Genomic DNA, 17,209 nt, shown 5'->3' with positions numbered 1-17,209 from the left:
CACTTCATTACAAAACCATCAATGTTTTGACGTAGACATTCAAAGATCACACGTAAAACCAAGTCATTCCTCTAAGGCTCTAGCGGTGTTTGCGCTTTTCAGGACCAATAATTTTGACGAGCCATTCTGGCTTATATGAAGAATTGTTGTGATATTGCCAATCCAAATAACACTCCAGAAGAAAATCCTATAACCGTTGCTTTCCAGTTCAACACTTCTCCTTCTTTTTCTTCGTCTTCTTGCTTTGGTTGTATTGCAGGCACACAAGAGTCAAAGCAACTTTGTTCTAGAGGAAGACCACGAAGCCCTGCATTCCCTTCAAAGGATGATATATCTTGTCCAATAATTTTTGTTTCCTTTGGTATTTCACCTCTGACTTGGTTATGAGACACAATTATGTACTCCAAAAACGAGAGGCTCCCTAATCCATTAGGAATAGTCCCTGAGAGTTTGTTTCTTGAAAGGTCTAATAGTTCCGTAAGATTTTCCAAAGACATAGGAATATGGCCTGTAGCTTCGTGACTGCACCTGTCGTGACATCGCATTCATTATTGTTGCGACCGGAAATCAAACTCGTTCTTGAACTGCATAAGCTAAGTGCTTGAATCTGGTCAGGGCGACAAGGAGCACGTCCAACAAAAGAGCTTCAATCATTAAGATACTTGAAGCAAAGCTAGAACAAATTAAATCATAAAGCATTAAAAATATAGATTTCTATTCATCCACTAAATTACTTAGGATACAAAGCCAAAAGAAAGAAAAGAAAAAGGAAGATCAGCTCCCACTTCGGTGTTGTGTAAAACATAACATCGGACTAAATAGTTGAAAACAGAATAAATAACAACTTAGTCTGATATATGCTTATCTCAATATATCATAATCAGTGCAGCTCCCCTCTTCTGTTTTGGGTGATTCCTCACTATTCTTCATCCGCTTCTGCTTAGTGTCACTGGGAGTTGGCCAAAAATATTCGCCAAAAGTCTCACCAACATCTAATACGCATTCTGGCCAAGTTGCTGTTACTTTTTGGGGATCTAATACGAGCTTTTTAGGCTCTACTAAGATAGCATTCAAGAATCTACCACCATGCAAACAGGAAAGACAATAGGTGAAGTTGACCTTTCCTGGAATGTCATTTGAGATGACGATTACACTTGGTGCTGGAATATAGTGCACTTCAGTGTCCATTGCCCACAAAAACATGTCATGTATCATCCTATGAGCTCTCGCAGTTTTATCCGCTGGAACTATATATCAAAGGAGATATAGATTATTAATTATATGTATGCAAAGAGAATAAAGAGTGTTAAGAGAGCTTAATTAGTGAAAAAGAACGTACCTTTGGGAACGAAATAGATTCCGGCTTTCTGATAAAGATCCCGCTGGACGTCTGGGATAGGTTCCTCCTCAGGATAATAAGCCCATATAGACATCACACCATAATAACCTTTTTGCTCAAGAGCCAATTCGATTCTCTGATAGATCCGATTAGGATTAGACCCAAGACGAATTGGGTAATCATTGAGGTCCCAGAATACGCCTACCCTAGGCCCTGAGACAGGTTGCATAGGCTCTGCAAGAGAAGGCATAAAACAAAAACAAAGTTAGATTACAATCGAATTAGATCCATTGATAACCATTAATTTTACTATATGCCATATCAATTAGATCTGCTGCTAGTTAACTATTACAGATTGGTCAAACTCGATGATATCTAAAAAAAGCAATTATGAGATAAAAGAGAAAATCTTACTGGAGAAATCTTGTCTGATCATGGTTTTGACGAGAGAGGAGTCTTCTTGGGTATTGACGGGAGAGATTTCAGGCTTTTCTGCTGCCTTTTTCTTCACCCTCTTCATCCGCGTCTTTTCAAATACTCTTTTGCTGAAATCAAAAGCTTTATCTAATATACCTCTTGGCCAGTCTGGGACAGTGAGCTTTTCTTGAGCAATATCCATAGGCTGTACTAAGAAAGTATAGTAACCTCTCGCATTCATATTTTTAAGAAAAGTGGTCAAGTGAATAAATCCTTGGTTGCTGATGTCATTTGAGATTACGATCAGATTTGATTGTTGAGGATAGTCTACAGGAAAGTCCAGGTTCCATAATTCAGTATCATGTACCATCCTAAGAACTCTTGCAGTTTTATCCCCGGGAACTATACATCAACGGAGATAAATTAGATTACATACATATACTATACAATAAGAAAAGAGTGTATAGTAAGAAAGAAAATATATATATATATATAAACATACCTTGGGGAACGAAATAGATTCTTGATTTGTGATAGGTATCTAGCATTTCATCCGAGAACGGTGGTATCCTTTCAGCATAAGCCCATATAGATATCACACCATCAAAAACACCATGATCCTCAAGAGCCAATTTGATTCTATCAAATATGGTTTCAGGATCAAGACCATAGGGGAATGGGCACTCGTTGATGTCCCAGAAGATGCCTGTCTTAGTCCCTGAGACATGTGTGATAGGCTCTGCACAAAAATTTACGAAATGAGAAATGACAATTGAACTAAAATAGTTATAGATGGTCAGAAGATGAAAATCATACATACCGGAGAAATCTTGGCAGTTGGAGCGAGAAGTATTGGCAACTAGTGAAGAAGAAGATGAGGCTCCTCCACTTTGGTCCATAGCCTTTCGTCCGTCTAATAGATATGTAGAACAACATAGCAGGTCTGGATCATCATGAAGAAATAACTCTTGGCTGCTTTCAGGCTGAGGCTGTACTAAGAGAACATTGTAACCTCTTGATTTCAAAGCCCACAGGATTCTTCTGGACTCCTTGTCTTGAGGGATACTTTTAGAGATTACCATCAAATTTAATGGTTTACTGGACTTTGAGCATCCAAAAACCATTTCCCGTAACAATTGATTATCTGGAACTGCATATATATATCAACAGAAGGGTAAGGATCATATCTGTATATCTTAAGTAGAAGAAAAGAGGAGTAGTAGAAGTATTAAATAAGTTTAAGGAAGTCACTTACAGTTGTGGTTGAGGTACAATATTCCAGCTTCGTAATATTCATCTAACTCGTCATCGTCTTGGTCTATCTTCTCACCATAAGACAAGATTTCGAACTTATAACAATTACATCTCATTCTCTCAAGAGCTGATAGAATGGTCTTATAAATCAATCTAGGCTTGATATCTTTAGGGATTGGGTAATCGTCCATGTTCCAGAAGACGCGTGTGTAATTACTCTCACCTGCGAAACGCATGCATAAACGATTATGAAACAGTATCCCCACGTACCTATTACAATAGTAGAATTATATACATATATATGACATGCGCTTGTTAGTTAATTACTTACAGATCGATCAGATGTAATCTAAACAAGTGATTGCGACAAAGGAAGAGAGATGATCTTACCACTTTTTATTTTTGACATGGCCAAGTTGTTGTTCATGGTTGAGAGATGAGAGGCTATGGGAGAAACGAGATAAAAGAAAAGAGTCAAATTAGGGTTGAAATGTTAAGTGTATTCATACACAAATGACAAAAAGAAAAAAAAAGCCACGGCAAAATTTTGACAGAAAACATATATAGAGATTTATATCATAAAAAAGAAGAAAGATGGAAACGTCAAAGTGTAGTCATACTGTTTGACTCGTCGTCTAGGTTCTCCGGATCAGAAGAAACAGTTTCCCAGCTAACGCTAGATTCTTCACCGGGAAGGTCAAAGTCGATAGGACTTGAACCATCTAAGAATGTAGTACACTTAAAGATTGAGTCTGGAGAAGAAAATACATGTGCCTCATCATCATCATGAGGAGGCTGAACCAAGAGAACATCGTAACCTCTGGTTTCCAAAGCGCGAAGAACCCTGAGCAACTCGTCGTCTTCTTTTGGGGGGCTTTTTGTGATAACCATCACACTTCTTCCTTCCTCATCAGAATAGCAAGCTCCATATGTAATAATGCGAAATAACATCTTATGAACTCTATTGTCTTTATCTGGATAAAGTAAACCAAGAGAGAGAGAGATTATATCATTTCAGAAAGAAAAAAAAAAGAGTTTTTTTTGTCAAGGAGGAGGAATTCTCACCTTCGATGGCTTCGTATGAGAAGGTGATATCAGAAGCACTTTCCAAGCTCTGCTCCTTAGGACCAAAAGCCCAGATTGTCATCTGACTACCAAGATAACCCATTCTCTGCAGAGCTGATCGGACATAACAATAAATCAATTGAGAACTAGGGGCTCCGGTTTCAATTTCATCGACGAGCCAGAAGACGCCTGTGCAGCTCGAGTACCAAGGCCCTGGAACGGAGAAACCGAATTATACGATTACTACAATCTTATTAGATCCACTTATTCACACACCGATTTGTTAACTCAGTACAGATCGATCGATCGCAGATGAAATCTAATCAGTTGATTTCGAGCAAGGAAGAGAGATTCTTACCACGTTTGTCTTTTGACATGCCCGAGTTGTTCATGGTTGAGAGATCAGAGATGACACCTTTCTCTTTGGGAAAGAGAAATAGTACAAGAGCAAAATTAGGGCTGAATTTTTTTTAGTATATATGTACCGGACTGGACTGGATATGAAAAGGCTTAAGTTAACATATCGCTTAAAGGATATTTCCCCATTCTCACTCTAATTAATTTTATAATAACTTCCAAATTAAACTTTTATTGGCTATATGTTTCATTAATCGATTGAAACTAGTATACAGAATCGAAGCTATAAGAAACAAAGTATGAAACTGCTCTGCTCTATTTTGTTCCTTTCTATACAAGGCATCTCCAAAATCATATACATCTCTCTCTCTCCTCTCTGTTTCATCTATCCATGGCAACTGTACACAAAACCAAAAGCTACGGAGCGTAGTAGAGCTGGAGGAGAGTTGTAGAACGACCAGTAGATATCTCGTGTACAGTTATATTCGGGCCCATATAATATACTCCAGCCATCGATTGCAAAAAGTAGTCTCTATCGTCTTCTGGTGTTAGCTCGTCAATGGCATCGCGGATGTCTCTCACGGTTTGGTTGGGTCTAAAAGGAATATCTACTGACCTACCATCGGCCAAGTTGATTGTTATTGTAACACTAGTCCGCGCAGCTCTAGGCCCCAGAATTATCCTGTCTTGAATGTCAACAGGATCACGGAATGTCTCCGTGCTTGAATCTTCCTCAACAGCCTTACCCTTTAAGTTAAGACAAAGCAAAATACTCAGAAGAGAAGATTGAGAAATGCTAGCAGTACTATATATATCAGTGTTGCGTTCCCTTTTTTTTTATAGCTATCTTTAGAAAACAGATAAAGCCAAGCCAAAGAAAGACCATCAAGACATGATAGAATGTTAATTCTTTATGTAAAACTAAGATCCCCATTACCTGCTTCTGTTTTTGAAAAGACAAGCAAGACCAAAGTAAAAAATTGCAGAGGAAGAGAAAGTTACATACATCCACTTGAGACGACACCATTCCAGGAATAGCTAATGCGGAGTTTACTTCACCAGCCTCTTCAAGCGACCTTTCTGACTCGGTTGAATCAACCCCCATCGAACTGTACCAGTAAGCGTATAGCAGAAAAAAGATTCAGAAATGAAAGTTTATCGATCCTAAAGGGACAGGAGAGAGATACCTACTAAACTACTCCATAAACCAACATCTACGGGACTATGCCATACTTCGTGGCGACATTGCAAGAAAGAAAAGTGGAAGCAAAAAGAGAAGAAGAAGAGATCACCTAGAAGTGCTTCCTATTTCGCCTTCATTCCAGTAACCAAGTGAAGCCTCAAACTGCGATTGCGAAGGTAATCCCGTGGATGAAAGAGGCAGACCTCTGTTCTCCTCCAAACTCATAGCAATTGCGGCGGAAATGTCATCCTCATCCTTTGAGAACCCGTCCATGTAACAGCCGATGGCTTGGGTTACATCCCAATTGCAGATTTGAAGGGTATAGATTGCTTGCTCTCTGGACGCTCCATCAGCCACACTGCGGAACTGTGAGATGAGTTCATCCAACTGAGACTGTTGGTCTGGCGAATTCGATGGCGCTTCAGCAGATTCCTGGCTCACCGGAAGCTCCGGCAATATTTTACTGCGGCAAGCCTCCATAGCCGGATCCGATTTCCACTTGAATCCCTCAAGGTAATAGAGTGCTTCTTCTCGGTACACATTGGTATCATCGCAGGCTCGATCAACCCAATTCTCCATTGGCGGGCAAACACTACTACTTTCCTGGATATTTTGAATCTGAATGCATCAAAATTGAGTTCCCTTCTTTCTTTTAACTATCTTAACAAAAAAATACAGAAAAGGCCAAGCGACAGGAAGACTATCAAGAATGAGAAAACTAAGATTCCCATTCTTCATTGCCAGGTCTAGTTTGAGCTTAACTTTTAGCAAACACATGTCAAGGAAATAGTAAGACAGTAGCCAATTAGTGCAGAGGAAGAGAAGATTATACTACCTTCACTTGAGATGACGCCACCAGAGGTATAGCTTCAGGGATATGTTCTCCTGTCGAGTCAACCTCCTTCGAACTGTAAAAGTAAGAAAATGGGGAAAAAGAAAAGATTCAGATATGAGGAACCAAGAAATGACATTCAAACGAATACAGTAAACCCTAATTTCACAAGACCACAGAACTCGAATCAGAAAGAAAAACCCTAAACAAATTCACGAAAACGAATCCATACCCAGAAGAAGAGCTCCCGATTTTAAGTGGTTTATACTTCGATGCCGGAGCTGATCTTAGAGGTTTCGGATTCGACATCTGTTCAGCAGCAGTTGGACGGCACTCTTCGTAGAAATAGCCGACGGCTTGGTCTATAACCCAATTGCTGCGCGAGAGGTAAGCGTATGCGTCTTCTGAACTCGTCCCAGGAGCCGCGTCGAGAAATCGTGTGATACATTCATCTCTCGATTGCTCTTCCGGCGGATTCACTATCGGAGGTGTCGAAGGCGCCATCGACGAGGAATTCTCGTTCACCGGCGAGGATTCAAACCCGAGTGACGACAACGGCAAGGATTGGCTGCGGCAAGCCTCCATCGCCGAATCCAAATTCCATTGGAATCCGTCGAGGTAACAGATAGCTTCTTCCATACGCACTCCAAGTTCATCGCAGATTCTTTTCACCGGATCAATCATCATCGTCGTCATCCCCAATTTGGGCGGGACTTGTACTCTTTTTTTCTCTCCTGAGTTTACTTTTTACCAAGAAGACGAAAGATTTTCTTGTATAAAACAGCGTCGTTTATAAAGGGCCAGCCTAAACGACATCGTATATAAGCAATTACGTCCACGAAACACCAGGGGTAAAAAAGGTAAGTAACACTTGGACTAAAAGAACAAAGTCAAGAAACGAATAAAATCGACTAAAAAACCTTTAATTAATATTTATACACACTTTTTTTTATTTAAAAAACAAAAATTGTTGAGAAGAAAAAACTCCAACTATATAGAAATGGGTGCAAAATAAAACCACATTTTTCTTCTTTTCTTTTGTATAAAGAACTTTGTAGAAACTATCTCTTATAAGTTGCAACCAAGCTCACATCATCTTCTTCGAGTTTCTGCTCCTCAAGCTCTATAAGTCTTGCAAACACACCGACCAAAGGGGCTGTATTGTAGGTACAAGCTTCGGTTTGCACGTAATTATCCCTCCGGTCATCAAAATCATCCTGGTGATCCGGTCCTCCTACCAAAGCCCCGACTAAAACACTCGGGTTAGGCTCGGGCCGTCCGTACCAATTATCATATCCTTGCGTACATCCAATGAACCCCTTGTGTTCTTTAAAAGAAGCAATAGACGCGCCTCGATGATGAACCTTAGTCGGGTATTTTGGACCGTACCCGACTAGATAACTAGTCTCCATTGGGTTTGATCCTAAAATGTAATCGATTTGGGATTTCGCAAACACGAGCATTTCGTCAGGGGTTACGGTCCCTTGGTGACACTCGAGATCGGTGTTTGATTTGCGTAGATGATCGGAATATACGGTAAGGAGAAAAGATGCGGTGGATACGTATTGCATGTTGTTCCATTGCCGGACGTAGAGTAAACCGGCCGGAGTCCGCTGGACGTTAGTGCCGTTTATGTTCTTGTTTAGGATTGAGCATAGGTAATGATCCGCCTTTGATTTATATTGCTGTAAGACTTTAGAGTGTTGCTTGTGCTTTTCTTCTTTTAGCAACTGAATTATGAGGCAACAAAATAAACCATTAGTAAATTTCAAAGCAATACATTAAAAAAAAAAAAAAAGTATATTGATAAAAAATAGTAACACCTACTCCACATTATGGCTTTTAAAGCCAAATTGACTAGTGTTTTTCACTACACATGTCAACTTCAAAGTTTTGCAATTTAACTGACTTTTCACTAACGTTTTGTTGTTCTCTATTAGGCATCGTTACTTGTTAGCAAGAAAATTGAAAAGAATAATGCAAATCAAATACTCCAATTAGCACTAATTTTGTGGAATATTCAGCCAGCTAACTTAAATTTTTTCTTCTTCATAGGTTTACACCATTTTGGCCCTATAAAAGCAGCAAATACTATTCCCTATCTCTTTTTGTTTCCCTTTGTTGAATTACAAGTATAAGAAAACTACTTTAGCAAGTAAGGTTTAGAATCACGTGCCGTAAAACAGAACCATTAAAAGATACGTACCCGCTTAGAGGAACAGAAGCACGTGACCCTTTAGTTATGTTCTGTTTCATACTTGACTTTTTTTCTTACAAAAACAAATGCTACTAATATTTAGTTTTTAAGTGTTGAATTTATTTTGTTGCATACAATGAAAGAGAAATTTTGAATAGTTGTTGTATGTAACGTGGGGGTAGGGATTACCCTACTTTTGAGTCATTCAACATCAGAATGTTAGTTAAAAGCTTTGATAAATCACCTTCATATAAGGCAATAATACGATTCTACCTAAGTCTTAAAATTGGACTAATAAGAGGCTAGTGCTATGCATATTTAACTTAACCAAAAGAAAAAGAAAAATAGACTAACCATGGAAGCGAGGAGCTGAACACCGGCGAACTTGACGTCCCAGCTAAACTCGGACATGGCCCAAGACAGGCCACCGAGTTGGTGAGCCATGTCAACCACATAACTCATATAGTGCTCGTTGTCGGTGGCTCGATAAAGCCACGTGGCTCCCCATAAAAGCTCGTCCATGTACCCACTCACTGAGGCATAATAACTTTTCACAACTTTTAGGCTCTCATCGTATTTTCCTCTGTACTTGTCTCCAAACTCAAACAACTACACCAAATCAAAACCATAACCATAACTACAAAATTAAATAAAATGTCGGTTCCAACTGTAACACTTAAATAAAACTAAAATTAAAAAGTGTGTACGTACTTGTTGGGCATGGTGCAAGAGAAGGTGAGAGTAATGTGGATTTGTTGAACGGAAAACGATTGAAGCAGCTGCCATAGCCGCCGCGGTTTCTCCGGCGATATCTGATCCCGGATTGTTCTCGTCGATCTTAAAAGCTCGCCGTGAAGTCGTCATGTCCTCCGGTCTTTGCCAACAGTAGTGGTCAGTGTCTCCGTCGCCTACTTCGGCCCATAAGACATTAGGACTCGTGTGAGCCTTGATGAAGTAATCTGTTCCCCACTTGATCGCTTCAAGCGCGTGAGATAACTCGCCGGTGGAAGCAAGTGAGTCCCCGTACTCTATTACACTCCAAGACAACATGGTCACCGTAAAAGCCATCGGAAGTCCAAATTTAACGTGATCTCCGGCGTCGTGATAACCTCCCACTAAATCCACCTTTATAACACAAAAAATAAAGTCACGTCACTAATTAATTTCAATATTAAAATCTCTAGTATTACATTTTCAATCATAGTCATATATTTTCTAGTCTCTTTTCAAACTAGAGAAAATAATTTCTCAAAATAGAAACAAACACTTAATTTCAGTATTAATTATACACTAAATCTCAATTTTAATTAGCTTTTAAATGGAGTGGAGTTTTTTCAAATTCAAACTAATAATAATTGCAGTACATTAAAATTAGTACTGTATGATGTTTTCAAAAGAAAATTAAATTAATAAAATAAATGGGGTTTGAGTTATGGTAAAAGAAAACAAACCCCTTGCTCAAGACCGTCGGTGAGACCGGAGTGATCACGCCACGTGACGCGCTGGTTATACGGAAGCCGACCTGATCTCTGAGCTTCAAAGTAGAGTAAGCTTTTGGACAATGCATCGCCGTAGTCGAAACCTCCCACGTCCGTCTCCGAAGAAAGACCGGCCAACGTGACGGGGGAGAAGATAGTGATCAAAAGAAGAAGAAGAAGAATGAGGAGAAGACGCCATTGCTTGTGTCGGTGATTTCTTCTCTCAGCCATTGTGTTAGAAGATCGATCTCTCTCTCTAACTAAGTCTCTGTTTGGAGAATGAAGAGAGATACAGAGAGAGAGAGAAAGCGTTGGAGTCGTCTCACACTAAAGACTCTCTCTCTTTCTCTGCTCCTCGCAGTAGAGAGCAGAGAGGGTTTTATTTGAAAGCTCTGTGGTGTGTGGAGTGGTGGAAGAGAGAGAGAGAGATGACGTGACTTTTTCTTCTTTTTTTCTTGTGTTGTAACTTTATGTTTTTCTAATCTGAAATATTTCACATGAGAAAATATGTGCGTAGACCTTTTGCTTTTTCCACATAGTGGTGTGCAATGTAATGGCCGTAATTTATGCAGCTAGTTATTGCTTTTGTTATGCTATTCTAGTAGAGACGAATTAAAATTTTTAAAAGTGCTTATAAAAAGTAATTTTAGATTATACTAGTACAGTATATTACACTTGTTGAACATTTAAGGGTGTTTTATGATACTTTTCCTAATGATTTCAATGTTTATTTCAAAAGGTGGTAATAATTTCAACTTACTTAGCGATCTTGTTGGAATTTTTCAAAAGGTAGAAGAAGGAGATCGAGTAGTCCTCGTTAATGTCGACAGTGTAACAGTTAAAAGAAGGAGGATTTGGACCGATTTGTCTCTGCCTAGCTATAATTATTAGAGAATGTATATAGTAATTTATAACTTTCGACCTCTTTTTAGTACTCACAAAACTTTTGGAAACTCTTGTTACTATTATCACTAGTTTCCATGAAACGGTCCAATAAATAGACTAATTTAATTGGGATAAGAAGACAAAAGATGTTTCGAAACCGTACAATGTAAATGGTTGCTAGGCAGAGAGAAACGTTCGTTGCTGTTAGGTAAGGTTCATGTGTTAGTGTAAGTGTGTTTGGCAGTGAGAATCATGGGATTATCGTGAGTAGTATAGCTAATCTCTCAATAACTTTCGTTTTGGCTTCGTTAATTGTAAAATATTATATTATACAAGTTATATATAAATTATATGATACTAAAATAAACTGACTAGTTCTCTCTATCTCGCAACAATTTAGTTTATTTTCTTTTGTAATAAAAAAAAGTTAGCTAGTGACTATCTCTTCGAGTCATTATTAATAAAATATGTTTTGCTACAGATATTATCATGAGTATTTTACTCTGTATTTCTTACTTATTATAAGCTCAGTATGTTACTAAGAATACACTTGTATAAATACAGTATTGTAAACATTCTTTTACAGTTAATGAGAATAGTTACGATTTTATCTCTCCTACTTCATCTTCAGCTCACTCTCTCTCTAGCTCTTCTTCTTCTTCAACCTGATGAAGCTGAGTTCTTGATATGGTATCAGAGCAATCACGATTCTGAATCATGAGTGTATCATCGATCGAGCTTATTCTCATTCATTTCTTCTCAATTCTTTTGGAAATTTCAACGATTCTTGTTCTCGCGATTCTTCAATTCGTGTTCGCGGTTCTGTAGATCTTCTTTTTCTTCTTTGATTCTTCTTTATCTTCTTCGATTCTTCTCCGATTCTTCGATTCTTTCATCATCTCATTTTGGTTCTAACGATTTAGTTCACGATTCTTCGATTTCACCATGGGCTCACAACAACCTCGTCCTGAAGGATCATCTTCCCAATCGACTGTAACGGATCTTTATGAAAATCCTTATTATCTTCATGGCACCGATCATGCTGGATTGCAACTTGTATCAGATCGTCTAACTACAGGAGCAGATTTTCATACTTGGAAGCGATCTGTGAGAATGGCGTTAAATGTCAGAAACAAATTGGGATTTGTTGATGGTTCAATACCAAAGCCGCCTGCAGATCATCGCGATTCTGGATCTTGGTCACGTTGCAACGACATGGTTATCACTTGGTTGATGGGATCCGTATCAAAGAAAATAGGTCAGAGTCTTTTATTCATGTCTTCAGCTGAAGCTATTTGGAAGAATCTTATGTCTAGGTTTAAGCAAGATGATGCGCCTAGAGTTTATGAAATTGAACAACGGTTAAGTAGTATACAACAGGGAGCTATGGATGTGAGTTCGTATTATACAGAATTAGTTACTTTGTGGGAAGAGCACAAGAACTATATAGAGCTGCCTGTTTGTACTTGTGGACGTTGTGAGTGTAATGCTGCTACTTTGTGGGAAAAGTTACAGCAGCGTAGTCGTGTAACAAAGTTTTTGATGGGATTAAGTGAAGCTTATGAGCAGACGCGTCGTCATATATTGATGCAGAAGCCAATTCCAGATATTGAAGAAGCTTTCAACTTAGTGGCTCAAGATGAGAGACAAAGGGTAGTTAAACCTGCAATAAAATCTGATAGTGTTGCATTTCAAGCTACTGCTTATGATAATGGATCATCTTATGGATCTGATTCTTATGAAATGGTGGCTGCATATAATACTTACAGGTCTAGAGGAAACCGACCAATGTGTACTCACTGTGGAAAATTGGGTCACACTATTCAAACATGCTTCAAGGTTCATGGTTATCCTCCAGGTTACAAGCCACCAGCTCAGAATTCAATGGGTCAATCTGGCACTAGAGCTTCATTCCCACAAAACACTCAAACGGGTTATCAAACCAATCAGATGTGTTACACTTCAAGACCTTCTCAGTATAGGCCTATGACTGCTGCAGTGACACCAAGAACAATTGCAAATATTTTCACTGGACCAGAAGTTAATGATGGAACTCATGGAATGTATTATCCACCTCCAGCCTTGAATGCTATCAACTTGGATGTTAGTCAGCTGTCTCAAGATCAGGCACAAACTCTTATGCAACAACTTCACACTCATGTTAAAGGACCAGAGCCTCAAGTTCACATTAATCAAATCAGTACTCAGGTTCAAGCACCACAGTCTTCTCAATCTTCAGTTTCTCTACATCAAGCATCTATTTCTGAATCAGGTGTCATGGATCCTCAATCATCATCCGGTACAGTTTTCAATATCTCTACTAATCTTAGATATGAGAATAATAATCTCACTTTTCAACATCAATGCCTCTCTACCTTAGAAACTGCTTTGCCTAATGGTGTTTGGATAATAGATAGTGGTGCCACAAGTCATGTTTGTTGTGATCTAGCCAAATTTAGTGAAACTTATCTAGTATCTGGAATCACAGTAGCATTACCAAATGGAACTAGACTTCCTATTAGTCAAACTGGAACCATTCGTTTATCTGATTCTTTAGTTTTATATAATGTTCTATATGTTCCTACATTTCATTTTAATCTGATTAGTGTGCGAACTCTACTATATGATAATCACTGCTCTGCTCATTTCTATCCTACTGTTTGTTATTTACAGGAGTCTTCTCAGGAATGGACGATTGGGAGTGCTAGTGTTATGCACAATTTATACATTTTGGATATTCACTCCCTTTCTACACCTGCTAAGTCTCCTGCTAGAGTAAATTTCTGTGGATCCTTGTCAGAAGATGGGAATGTTTGGCATCAACGTTTAGGTCATCCCTCTGCTGCCAAGTTAAAACTGCTATCTGGTAATATTTCTATATCAAAGTCTGATTTGTCGAGTTTAGATCATTGTCCTATCTGTCCATTAGCAAAACAAAAGCGTCTGTCTTTTCCTTTTCATAATAATGTGTCTCCAAATCCTTTTGATTTACTTCATTTGGATACTTGGGGTCCTTTCTCTGTTGAGTCAATAGAAGGGTATAAATATTTCTTCACAATAGTTGATGATTGTACTAGAGTAACTTGGGTTTACATGTTGAGAAATAAAAATGATGTTTTACAAATTTTTCCAATGTTTCTCAAACTAGTTAATACTCAGTATAATACTAAAATCAAATCAATAAGAAGTGATAATGCATCAGAATTAAAATTTACAGAATTATTAAAGGAACATGGCATAATACACTATTTTTCTTGTGCTTATACTCCTCAACAGAATTCTGTTGTTGAAAGAAAGCATCAACATCTTTTAAATGTTGCTCGTGCATTATTATTTCAGTCAAATATACCTATAGCTTACTGGAGTGATTGTGTGCTTACAGCTGCTTTCCTTATAAATAGATTACCTTCTCCTTTGCTTAATAATGTTTCACCATATGAGAAGTTAATGAATAAGAAACCTGATTACTCAGCTTTGAAAACATTTGGTTGTCTTTGTTATGCTAGTACACTTTTAAAAGATAGAACCAAATTTACACCAAGAGCACAATCTTGTGTTTTCTTGGGGTATCCTACTGGTTATAAAGGGTATAAAGTCTTGAATATTGAAACCAATGCTATTACCATAACCAGAAATGTTACTTTTCATGAACATGTTTTCCCTTTTACTAATCATGAGTGTCATATCCCTGATTTCTTTTCTCATAGTATTTTACCAAACCCGATTCCTTATTTGTCTGATACTTCTGCTAAAATTTTACATGATGTTCCTGCAAATAATAGAACTACTACTACTACTACTAATGCTAGGGAACAGGAAATTACTCATATAGATAGGGAGTCTAGGGAAATAAATACTTCTAATACTATGAGTTCAGAAAATATAACAGTTGCACTACCTAGGGATAGACCAAAACGACAGGCTAAGGCACCTAGCTACTTATCCGAATACCATTGTGCATTAGCACAAATTTCTCCATCACTTCCCCCTAATCATACCACTCCATATCCACTATCCTCTGTTCTTTCCTATGATCTTTTCAAACCAACATTTTGTTCCTATATCTTATCATATTCTATGGAAACTGAACCTAAAACATTTCATCAAGCCATGGCATCTGAGAAATGGAAAATAGCTTGTAATGAGGAATTGCAGGCCATGGAGCTTAACAAGACATGGAGTGTGACTTCTCTACCACCAGGGAAGAATGTTGTTGGTTGCAAGTGGGTATTCACCATAAAGTATCATTCTGATGGCACTGTGGAGCGTTATAAGGCCAGATTAGTGGCTAAGGGATACACACAACAGGAGGGAGTTGATTTTAATGAAACATTCTCACCTGTTGCAAAGCTCACAAGTGTTAAGATGATGCTAGGTCTTGCAGCAAAAGAAGGATGGGAATTGAGTCAGATGGATGTCTCTAATGCATTTTTGCATAGTGAATTGGAAGAGGAGATATACATGAGTTTACCTCAAGGTTACACTCCAGGTAACTCAGAAACTCTTCCTCCCAATGCTGTGTGTAGATTACACAAGTCTATCTATGGGTTAAAACAGGCTTCTAGGCAATGGAACAAATTATTCACAAACACATTGTTAGAAGATGGTTTTATGCAATCACCCGCAGATACTACTTTGTTTTTCAAAGTTACAGAAACTAGTTTTATAGCAGTATTGGTTTATGTTGATGATATTGCTATAGCTAGTAACAATGCTACTGATTTGGCTGCTCTGAAAGATGTCTTAGCTAAAGCTTTCAAGATCAAGGATTTAGGACAGTTAAGATTCTTTCTAGGTCTGGAAATTGCTAGAACTGCTAAAGGAATATCAGTATGTCAAAGAAAGTATACTTTAGATCTTCTGCAGGATACTGGTTTATTAGCGTGTAAACCTCAGGATGTGCCAATGGATCCTTATGTGACATTAACAAGTGAATCAGGACTGCCATTAGATACTCCTCGGTTATACAGAGAATTGGTTGGAAGGTTATTATATCTGACCATTACAAGACCAGACATCACCTATGCAGTACATAAGCTCAGCCAATACATTCAAGCTCCCACAGATCAACACCTTCAGGCAGTTTACAGGATTCTTAAATACCTTAAGGGAAGTCCTGGTCAAGGGTTATTCTATTCTGTCAACACAGATCTTTGCATTAATGCTTTTGCTGATGTAGATTGGGGAACTTGTAAAGATACTAAAAGATCAGTATCTGGCTTTTGTGTGTATCTAGGAACCTCTCTGATTAGTTGGAAGTCAAAGAAGCAACAAGTGGCAAGTCATAGCAGTACTGAAGCAGAATATAGAAGTTTGGCTGAAGCAACAAGAGAGATTCTATGGATTCAACAACTTCTTCAGGCTTTCAATGTTCAAGTGACTGCAACTGCCAAGATTTTTTGTGACAACAAATCTGCCATCTACATTGCAACAAATCCTGTCTTCCATGAGAGGACCAAACACATCGAGATTGATTGTCATATCATCAGAGACCAGATCAAGCTTGGGAAACTCAAAGCTCTACATGTTTCCAGTGAGAACCAATTGGCGGATATATTGACAAAAGCACTTCATCCGAAGCCTTTTCACACATTACTGGTTCGCATGTCTCTGTCAAACCTTTATAATCCTTCTCTATGCTCGGATTCTAAGGTTTGCGGGGGTGTATCATGAGTATTTTACTCTGTATTTCTTACTTAGTATAAGCTCAGTATGTTACTAAGAATACACTTGTATAAATACAGTATTGTAAACATTCTTTTACAGTTAATGAGAATAGTTACGATTTTATCTCTCCTACTTTATCTTCAGCTCACTCTCTCTCTCTAGCTTTTCTTCTTCTTCAAGCTGATGAAGCTGAGTTCTTGATAGATATTCGAAGATTTTAGTTTTAAATTTCTGTTTATAGGTAGTTTAGTAGTCAGTACTCAGTACAATAGTTTAGCTATCGACACTGTATGTTCTAGTCTTCTAGAACAAATTTATTCATAAACTAATCATTACATATATAACAAGAAAAAAGAAAACAGTAGTAGTAATATACTAGGAATTAGTAAAACTAAAAACCAATACGAATTGTGGAAGTAGCAAAAGCATATATATATATGTCAAACTCAAATTTATATCCGCATGCATGGATGGCTACGAACTAATATTGGATTCGTTTCGTCTAGCTTCATTTAATCATATCTATAAACCTAAA

General features: G+C 38.1%; 3 protein-coding genes across 4 annotated transcripts; all 3 read right to left on the bottom strand.

Moving 5' to 3' along the window:
- Positions 1-674: 674 nt before the first annotated feature.
- On the bottom strand, positions 675-4,539 carry LOC17887686. The gene is made up of 10 exons (XM_006294838.2): positions 4,434-4,539; positions 4,076-4,288; positions 3,631-3,984; positions 3,401-3,454; positions 3,012-3,233; positions 2,577-2,906; positions 2,259-2,495; positions 1,754-2,158; positions 1,340-1,573; positions 675-1,247 (listed from the first exon to the last, which is right to left on the bottom strand). Exons 1-10 carry the CDS (start codon positions 4,465-4,467, stop codon positions 862-864), a joined length of 2,469 nt encoding a protein of 822 aa, XP_006294900.2. The 5' UTR covers positions 4,468-4,539; the 3' UTR covers positions 675-861.
- A 97-nt stretch (positions 4,540-4,636) lies between these two features.
- LOC17887927 lies at positions 4,637-7,211 on the bottom strand. Of its 2 annotated transcripts, none has more exons than XM_023783684.1 (5): positions 6,680-7,211; positions 6,451-6,523; positions 5,725-6,233; positions 5,439-5,541; positions 4,637-5,179 (listed from the first exon to the last, which is right to left on the bottom strand). In XM_023783684.1, exons 1-5 carry the CDS (start codon positions 7,141-7,143, stop codon positions 4,850-4,852), a joined length of 1,479 nt encoding a protein of 492 aa, XP_023639452.1. In that variant the 5' UTR covers positions 7,144-7,211; the 3' UTR covers positions 4,637-4,849. The 2 variants fall into 2 exon arrangements, with proteins under 2 accessions (XP_023639452.1, XP_006294063.2); XM_006294001.2 differs by having other exon boundaries at positions 5,725-6,218.
- Positions 7,212-7,337: 126 nt separating this feature from the next.
- LOC17889557 (endoglucanase 11) lies at positions 7,338-10,618 on the bottom strand. Its single transcript, XM_006293924.2, has 4 exons — positions 10,096-10,618; positions 9,356-9,769; positions 8,999-9,253; positions 7,338-8,177 (listed from the first exon to the last, which is right to left on the bottom strand). The coding sequence occupies exons 1-4, from the start codon at positions 10,351-10,353 to the stop codon at positions 7,509-7,511; spliced, it is 1,596 nt and encodes a 531-aa protein (XP_006293986.1). The 5' UTR covers positions 10,354-10,618; the 3' UTR covers positions 7,338-7,508.
- Positions 10,619-17,209: the final 6,591 nt, after the last annotated feature.

This window comes from Capsella rubella, unplaced genomic scaffold (genome assembly GCF_000375325.1).
Source record: "Capsella rubella cultivar Monte Gargano unplaced genomic scaffold, Caprub1_0 scaffold_4, whole genome shotgun sequence".
NCBI classification, from domain to species: Eukaryota; Viridiplantae; Streptophyta; class Magnoliopsida; order Brassicales; family Brassicaceae; genus Capsella; species Capsella rubella.
Note: the sequence above shows the minus strand (reverse complement) of the source record. Positions and strands in the feature narration are given on the sequence as shown.